Consider the following 9167-nt stretch of genomic DNA (forward strand, 5'->3'; position numbering starts at 1 on the left):
TGTGTGTGTGTGTGTGTAGGTGGAGCATGAGGGACATCTGCGAGTCAGACTGCTGCCTATAGCATTGTCAGGGTTGGAGAAAAGACCTTGACCCTTTGGGGGCTGGGGAGGGTCTCTCTTGTCAGTTCTCCTCTCCCTAGCCCAGGTGCCGTCCTCAGGCCTCTTTCTTCTCCTCTCTTCTCTTCTACTTTTCTCTCCAATCCCTCTGTCCTCTCCTCTCTCTTCCTGTCTTCCCATCTTGTTTTCTTCCTTGTTTACTTCTTTTTTCTTTTCCTCCCTTTCTTCATTTCTTTTTCTTTCTTTCACTCATCCTCTCCCTTTTTTCCATTTTCTTTCTTTCCATTCTGTTCTCTCTCACCTCTCCTTTCCCATGCTCTTTTCTTCTCTAACTTTATTTTCCTTCTCTCACTATCATTATGTATCTCCACTGTCTCAGAATGGTGTCTGGGACATAGTAGGTGCTTAATAAATGCTTGGTGATGGAGTCTTTCTTATCTCCATCCTTCCTTTCCTCCTCTCCCCTCTCTCCTCTCTTCATCTTTTCCCTCCTCTCCTCTCCTGTGTATGTCCTCTTGTCCCCTTTCCCATCCTCCCTCTCTCAGATTTCTTTTCTCCTTCCCATCACCCCCTTCCTTACTCTTCTATCCTCTTTCCTCATTGTCTTCTCCCTCACTTCTTTTTTCAGTCTATACTCTCCCCTTCCCTTTCCAGAACTTACAGGTGTTACAAAACTTGCCATACAAGGAACTCTAAAGTTCCCATTCTTTTTTCTTTGCTATGTGCCCTTGGGGGAATTGCTTGTCTGCCTTCTGGGTTCAGTGTCTTGATGCTTGGGATGAGGATTCAATGATCCATTCTCCCCCAGACTAGGAATCCAGGACTGTGTGGATTACGGCAAATCCCACCACTTTGGCTTCCCCTCCCTCCTTCTTTCAAAAAAGACAGATACAGCCCCTCATCTAGTTGCAAATGGGTTTATTTAAAAGGAGGGTGATGGGTGGGAGTAGAAGATGAGATGAAGGCCAGGAAAAGACCAGCTCATTTCTTCCTCATTGTCTCTCGTCACCAGTCTGTATACTTGCATATCCTGGTGTAAACTCCAGGGATGCGTGTTTGGTTACAGGGACCTACAGCACCCCCTGACACCAGGCCCTGCAAGACATGGTAACACACCAGTGGTCCTCCTGAGTCTCCCTGTAACAAGAGAGACAGAGACACAGGCCTGAGCCTCAGACCCAAATGTAAGGTCTCCTCCTCCTCTATGCTATCTCTCTCTTAGCTCCTCCTCCATTGCGGTCTCTGTTTCTTTCTCTATTTGTCTTTGTCTCTTTCTGTGTCTTTTTTTTTTGTTTCTCTATCTCTGACTCTGTTTCTCTCTATCTCTGCTTTTCTCTACATATCTCTGTCTCTGTCTATTTCTGTGTCTCTGTCTCTCCTCTCTCATTTTTTATCTCTCTCTCTTTACACATCTCTTTCCATTTTTTTCTGTCTTTGTTCCTCTATCTTTGTCTCTCTGTTTCTCTCTGTCTCTGTTTTTCTCTATGTATCTCTGTCTCTCTGCATATCTCTCTATGTCTCTCTCCTCTCTCACTTTTGATCTCTCTCTCTTGCTACATCTATCTATTTTTCTGTTTTTCATTCTCTCTGCCTCTGTCACTCTCTTTTTCTCTGTTTCTCATAGGTTTCATAAGCTTATAGATTTTGAGATGGGAGAAATCAGTGTCAGTCTAATCCAACAGCCTCATTTACAGAGCAGGAAACCAAGGAAAACAAAGAGAAATGGCTTGTCCAAAGTTATATGGATAATTAGTAGCAAAGGCAGGATTTGAACCCAAGATCTTTGGCTCTCTTTTTCCTCTGTCTCTTTTTCTCTCTTGATCTCTGTCACTGTCACTGTCTCTTCCTCTTTTTATGTCATCATCTAGGTCTCTATTTGTCTCTTTGCATCTCTCTTGGTCTCTGTTGGTCCAGTCACTCAGCTGACAAGCATCCCTCCCAACATCACCTCCTGCACACAGCATGTTCTCTGTAATCCTCCCAGGGAACACAGTCTGGCACATGTTATCTGGAGTGATCCTCAAGGATAGGCACTGGAGTTTGTCTGAGTCTGGGTGAGGAAGAAAAGGGTGGGGCCACATGTTCCAAGTGATACTGATTCCTTTCTCCCTCCCCTCTACCCTTGAACCCCTGGAACTTTCGCCTCCAGCCTTTAGCCCAGATCCCTAAGTTCCCAGACTATGATCCTATGATGATCCTCTGGTCTCAAGCTCCCCAGCCCCTTATTCTGTCCCTGCATCCCCAAAGGCTTCAAGGCTAGATTTCAGGAGCCTCAACCTCTGATCTTTAACACCCTCCAATGCCTATTAATACTATTTACATTTCATCACTCAACTCAAACTGCTTTTTTCGAAGTTACCAATGAGATTCGATAGAGAGAAAGAGATAGAGATATAGGTATATAGATAGGCATGTGTAAATTGAGAATTAATTTATAAATATATAATGTATATAGGGTAACTAGGTTGCACAGTGGATACAGCACTGGCCCTGGAGTCAGGAAAACCTGAGTTAAAATCTGGCCTCAGACACTTACCAGCTGTGTGACCCTGGGCAAGTCATTTAACCCTGTCTGCCTCAGTTTCTTCATATGCAAAATGAGATGAAAAAGGAAATGGCAAACCACTCCAGTATCTCTACCAAGAAAACTCCAAATGTGGTCACAAAGAGTTGGACGTGACTGAAATGACTGAACACCAGCAATAACATCCATAAGCATTTGAAGAGTGGAAAATGCTGTGTAAATGCTAGCTATTGTCATTATTCTGATCATTCATATTAATTGCCAAATCTAGTGGCTTTTTTTCCATCCTCATTTTCTGGGGGGAGGGGAGTGATTTGGAGGCAATCAGGGTAAAGTGACTTGCCCAGGGTCACACAGCTAGTAAGTATCTGAGGCCGGATTTGAATTTGGATCCTTCTGACTCCAGGGCCGATGCTCTATCCACTGCATCACCTAGCTGCCCCTCATCCTGATCCTTCTTGATCTTTGACCTCTGACTCTTGGTCACTTTCTCCCCAGATACTCTCTTCTTTCTAGGTTTTTATGACACTAGCCTCTCCTGGCTCTCCTCCTACCTCTCAGACTCTTCCTTCTCAGTATCCCTTACTGGTTCTTCAACCAGGTTATACCCACAAATAGTGGAGGTCCCCCAAGGGTGAGTTCTGGGCCCACTTCTCTTTCTGCTCTACACTATCTCACTTGGTGATCTCATCAGCGCCCATGGGTTTCATTCCCAGATCTATTTACCACCACCCTCCCCCCCAACCTCTCTTCAGGATGCTAGACCTACATTAAATACAGGACCTATGGTACCTCCCTCTTTGGGACATCTTAAACTGGAGGTCCCATAGACATCTCAAATTTCACATTTCCAAAACAGAACTCATTATCTTTTCCCTCAGATCCTGCCCTCTTCCAAACAGCACGATTACTGTAAAGTCACTCAGACTCAGAAACTTGCTATCATCCTCAGCTCCTTACCTTTCCTCCACTTGTCCAACTTTTGTTATTTTCACCTTCTCAGCATCACTGAATCCTCTTCTCTCCACTCACACAGCTCATAAAGTCCTGGCCTCATCATCTCTCACCTGGGCTATTGCATTAGGCTTCCTGCCTCCTACCTCTCCTCACTCCCATTCATCTTCCACTCAGCTGTCATGAGTTTTTTCCTAAAGCATAGATCTGACCACATCAGCTCCTCCCCCAGTGGCTTCCAATTTCCCCCAGGATCAATATAAAATCTTCAATCTGGCCTTGAAAGTCCTTCGAATTCTGGCCCCCACCTGCCATTCCATTCTTCTGACCTTTCACTCCTTCCATGCCCTCTACTATCCAGTGACACTGGTCTCCTGGAATATGGACAGGGTCCCCTCATTAATTTATAATATAATAATGATTTATAATATAATTAATAATAACCTCTTAATTTTCCTGACTTCCTTCAAGACTCGGTCCACCCCCCACATCTTCTGGGCCTTCACCAATCTCCCCAACTGCTAGGACCTTTCCCTATTAGATTGTGATCCAGCTATTGTTTGTACCTATTTATTTGTGTATTTTCTCCTACATTAGTCCGTGAATTCCCTGAAGGCAAGGCCTGTTTTTGTCTTTCTTTGTACCCTCAGCTCTTAGCATAATGCCTGATGAGTAGTTAGAGCTTAATAAATGCTCCTTGACTGACTGCTCCCTTAGAGCCCTGGCCCCTCGAACCTGTCTCTCATTCCCTAAATCCAGATCCTAAATCATAAAACCATAGGCTTAGACCTGGACTCCTCGGAGACCATCTTCTCCAACCCCCTCTTTTGACATTTGAGGAAAGCTATAGGCCATAGTCGCTTGACCCTTGATATCAAAAGTTTCCGGAGTTCACACTTCTGACCTCCCCATTCCCTAGAAGCTCCCCTCAACCCTCTGACTCCAGACTCTGTGGTGATAGAATCTGTAATGACTGATCCCCAGGCTCCCAGCCCTTAGCATCCATCAAGCCAGAGATTCTGACCCCAGAGATATTCTCATTCCCAGATTTCTGACTGTAGAACCCAGATGCCCCAAGGCCAGACTCTGTCCCCATGCCTAGAGCGCCGAGCCCAGACTCCCCAACTCTTCCTGCCCACCACCCCCTGACCCTCTCACATTTGAGTGAATTGGTTATGCCCCAGCCAGACACTTGACACAGTGTCCCCGGTTTGACACAAGCAGTAGGCAGAGCCAGGGGTTGAACAGCACGAGTGATGTGGGCAGGGAAGGGTAGGTACAGTAGACGCAGGTCATGATTGAGGTTGTCTGGTTGGGCACAAAAGCCAGGGTGGATCACAGAGTGCCCAGTTCACCGGATTTGCTCTGTACCATCCACATTCTGAAGGCTGTGGTCCCCAAGGTGCACCCAGTATTTCCTACAGGCATGACAGAAACGTGAACTCTCAAAGGCAGTATAGACACATTTCACAGATGAGCAAACTGAGATGTCAAAAGGTGAAGAGACTTGCCCAAGGTCACATGGTAAGTTAAGACCAAAATCAAGGTCTTCTGACTCTCATCACAATACCTCTTTGATCCTCTCTCCTAACAGGTCTCTCCTGACTGTCCCAATACTCCTCCTTCTATCTCCTTAGCACAGTCTGGGCCCTTCAAGATACCTGACTTTTAGCCAGAGCTCTTTTTATGTCCTACCCAAGTGGAAGGAGGGGATAGGGTCAAGGAGGACAGAATATCAGCTCTGAGAGTGCCATAGATGGGAGGGACCTTGGAACTGGGAATGTGGGAGCTGGAAGGGACCTTAGACCATAGGATACCTTAGAGCATAGAATGTCAGAACTGGAGGAGGGGGGATCTTAGTATGTCAGGACTCCCTCAAACTCTGGGGAAGGTAGGGGGTAAGGCTTACTTGTGGTTGCAGTGGGCTGTTGTGAGGACCCAGTGGGGAGAAATTAGGACACCCCCACACAGAAGTTGGCTGCCTTCAAACAATCCCACTTGCCATGACTGGGAGTTAGGGATGCAGGTGGTACCATTGAAAATGGCAGCCCCATCAGGGATGTCAATGGTCTGGCTCAATCCTTTTGGAGAAAGAAAGAAAAGAAGGTGGAAACAGGTAGAAACAGAGAGATGAATAGAAGCAAAGACAGAATCAAGGAGTCAGAGAAAGAATCAGAGGCAGACAGATGGAAGGATGGAGAGATTATGATGCAGACAAATAGACAGTGAGAGGGGAAGGAAGACTGATACAAATGGGGACAGAAAAATGAAGATGGATGATTATAAATGAAGAATACCAGAAAGGGAGACAGGGATGGGCTGAGAGAGAACTCCAGGCAGTCAGGAACACAGACTAAGACACAGAGAGAGCCCAGTAGGCTCCCAGTAGGAGAGCCAGTTGCCCTCCATCCCTGAATCACTGCATTCTCTGCTCTCTCCCCAGCCCACTCAGCCTTGGCTTTTAACTCTCGCTACCCCAGGTCAGAAAGGGAAAGCACCAGACACCAAGACAGTGATTGACCCCGGGCAGGTCCAGCAACTAGAGAAGGAGCAGGGCAGGCAGACATTGATGATGGTATCAGGGAAACAACTCTTCCAGCTGGATCAGATAATGTATGGATTTTGAGGACAGGTGATACACTCATCAATGCTCAGAGTCCCCACTCTGGACCTGAATGGACAGGTGGGAATGGAAAGTCTTACCTAGCAGACCCAGGAGCAGAAGGATGCTGGGCTCCATTGGAATCCAGCACCAAGGTCAGAGAAGAAGAAAAGTTAGAATATTCAGGGACATGGTTCTCTCCTTAGCCCTCTACACCCTGGACCTCCAATTTCCTGTTTAGCCCAATGACAGAACTTCCCATCCCCTCTAAAGTTCACCTGGCCTTATTTCCACCTGTCCCTCAGTCTGGCTTTCTTCTCCCTCTCTTGTCCATTTATTCCCTTGACTGCCTCTCCAAATGTACAGCTTTCACTCTGTTAATCTGTTTGTCTGTCTTTTTTCTTTATCTCCCCACCTGTCCCTCTCTTCACCTGTCTCTCTACCTAACTCTCTGTCCACTTATTTTCCCTCTGCCTAACTGTTGCTTTGGCCACTTATATCTCTACCCTTCTCTCCGTACAACTCTCTATGCAACTGTCCCTCTGGTCTCCTGGCCATGAACCCTGCTCAAACCTCCACTTACAATCTTGCCAGTCACCCTCCGTCTCTGAATCACTTCATTCTCTGCTCTCTCCCCAGCCCTCTCAGCTTTGGCTTTTAATTCTTGCTACCCTAGGTCAGTGGCTTTCCGGATTGGGTGACAGTAGGAGTTGGTGAGGGTGCGGTGGCATGGGGGCGGGGTCCCCCCAATCCTACCGCTCCACCTGGATAATGACACTTAATTGTAATTCAGGGCTAAAGAAGGGAGGGTAAGGGGCCCAAGTGCGGTTCAGCATTCCAAACTTCAGCTTTCCCCTTTCCCGACCTAGAGCCTCCCCCTACCTGGATTACCTATGTCCCTGCATCTCTCTCTGTCTCTGTCTGTCTGTCACTCTCTCTCTCTCTCTCTCTCTCTCTCACACACACACACACACACACACACACACACCACCCACTTTTGTTTCTTTTGGATTCTCCCGGGGCACTGAATGGTGAAAGGTAGAACTGGATCCCAGTTTTAATCCTTCTAACTGTGGCCGGACATGGAGCCCAGTCGTTGAAGGCTTGTTCTCACTAAGGGCTTAGGAAGAAGACAAACTGACAAAGAAAATACAGAGTCAAAGGCAGAAGCACACACTTGGCAAAGAGGCAGAAAGCATAGGAAGGAGAGAGAAAAAGAGGAGGAAGGAGAAAGAGAGATTGAAGGAAAGAACAGGAGAGAAGAAAAATACGGAGCCAGGCAAAAACACAGAAATAATGCAAACATGATAGAGAGCCCCGGACAGAGCCCAAAGGAGGCAGTGAGGTAGATTGAGACCAAGTCAGAGAAAGAGAACAGAGATGGAGACCCAAAAGGGACAAGCCACTGCTTTTCCTGAAAGGCCAATATCTCTTAATACATCCCTCAGTCTCTGCATTTTCTCCATCCATCTCTGGATTATAAACTCACAGAAGCATATCAGAGCCAGAAAACCTCTAAGATGGTTTAATTAAAGTTCCTCACTTTACAGGTTGAGAGACTGAGGCCCAGTGAGGGAAGATGACTTGCCCAAGGTCCCTCAGTTGTGTCAGTCAGTGGCAGAGTGGAGATTCAAACTCAGATGGCCTAATTCTTAGGCTGGGTTTTTTTTTTCCCTTTCACCACCTAATGGCACAGTGGGTAGAGTGCCAGGCCTGGAACCAGGAAGACCTCAGTTCAAAAATCCAGCCTCAGATACTTAATAGTTGTGTGACTCTGAGCAAATCACTAAAATTCCATTTGCCTCAGTTTACCCATCTGTAAAATGGGTGTAAACAATAGGGCTGTTAAGAGGATCAAATGAGATAATAATTGTAAAGCACACATAGTAGGTACTATGTAACTGTTAGCAATTATTATTAAATATTATTGTTTAATTTATTATTAAATGTTAGCCTCTGTTAAATGTGATTTAGTATTTAATTTATTATTATCATTAAATGTTAGCTACTATTATTATTAGCTACTTTTCACATGGGAACAGAAGTCCAGGTAAGAATAATTAGGGGTGTATTAGACAGAGGGCTGAGCAGAGAGGCAGAGTATGATGGAGATAAAGACAGGGAAGTGTGCCAGGAGCAAATAGATGAGGAGTGGGCTGGGGAGAGGACGAGAAGGGTCCTCTCTCAATTCTCCCACCCCTTCCTGCTGGTAAGTCAGGAAGGAATTTTGTGTGCCCTATTGAGTGAATGCCTGAGTGAGTTATCAAGGGACATAGAAAGGAATCCTAGTTCAGTTTCTTAGTTGAAGTATGACCTTGGGTGAGTAATCTGCCCTCCCTGGGCTTCAGTTTGCAAAGCATCCCATGTTCTGCTGACCTCCCAAGGTTGCTGTGAGCATCAGATGAGATACTAGATGAGGATGTCCTTTGGAAGCTAGAAAGCATGGGACTAGGAGAACACATGTGTCATCTCTGACTCTTCCTCCCATCCCCCACATGTCATCAGTGTCAAAGCACCATCTCTACATCCATCCCTTCCTCTCTGTTCCCATTGGCACAGCTGCTGGTCCTTATCATCTCTCATCAGAACTAGGGAAATAGCCTTCTAACCAGTCTCTCCCTTGCTAAACAACCTTTCTACCACCTGCTTAAACAATTTCCTGTGGCTCCCGACCGCCTATGGATAAAAGACAAATCCCAGAGCCCAGCATTCCATACCTACCGCAATCCATGCCCAACCTACTTGACTAGCCCGATCTTATTTATTGAGCCCACTTCAGCTAGTGCCAACCATCAGTGCCCGGCCTTCATCTTCTCTTTTGCCAACACTGTGCCTCTGTTCATACCAGCCCTTTGCCTAGAACTGGCCCCTCTTTGGTTAGTGATTTTTCTCTCAGCCTTTACTTCATTTCAATTCAGCAAATACATGATACAAGTCTATTGTGTGCCAGAGACTGTGTTAGGTTCTGGGGACGTACAGAGAACAACATGAATAGGTCCTTGCCTTCAAGTAGCTTCCTTTCTCTTGGAG

At 46.2% G+C, this 9167-nt stretch overlaps 1 protein-coding gene across 1 annotated transcript; it reads right to left on the bottom strand.

Moving 5' to 3' along the window:
- Positions 1-1043: 1043 nt before the first annotated feature.
- Positions 1044-8868, bottom strand: LOC114042300 (kallikrein-12-like). The gene is given in 5 exon segments (XM_027860982.1): positions 1044-1190; positions 1976-2146; positions 4700-4953; positions 6239-6338; positions 8859-8868. Coding segments are annotated over 5 exon segments (663 nt in total). The 3' UTR covers positions 1044-1062.
- Positions 8869-9167: the final 299 nt, after the last annotated feature.

The sequence above is a fragment of the Vombatus ursinus genome, unplaced genomic scaffold (genome assembly GCF_900497805.2).
Source record: "Vombatus ursinus unplaced genomic scaffold, bare-nosed wombat genome assembly UNPS02014344.1, whole genome shotgun sequence".
Taxonomy (NCBI): domain Eukaryota; kingdom Metazoa; phylum Chordata; class Mammalia; order Diprotodontia; family Vombatidae; genus Vombatus; species Vombatus ursinus.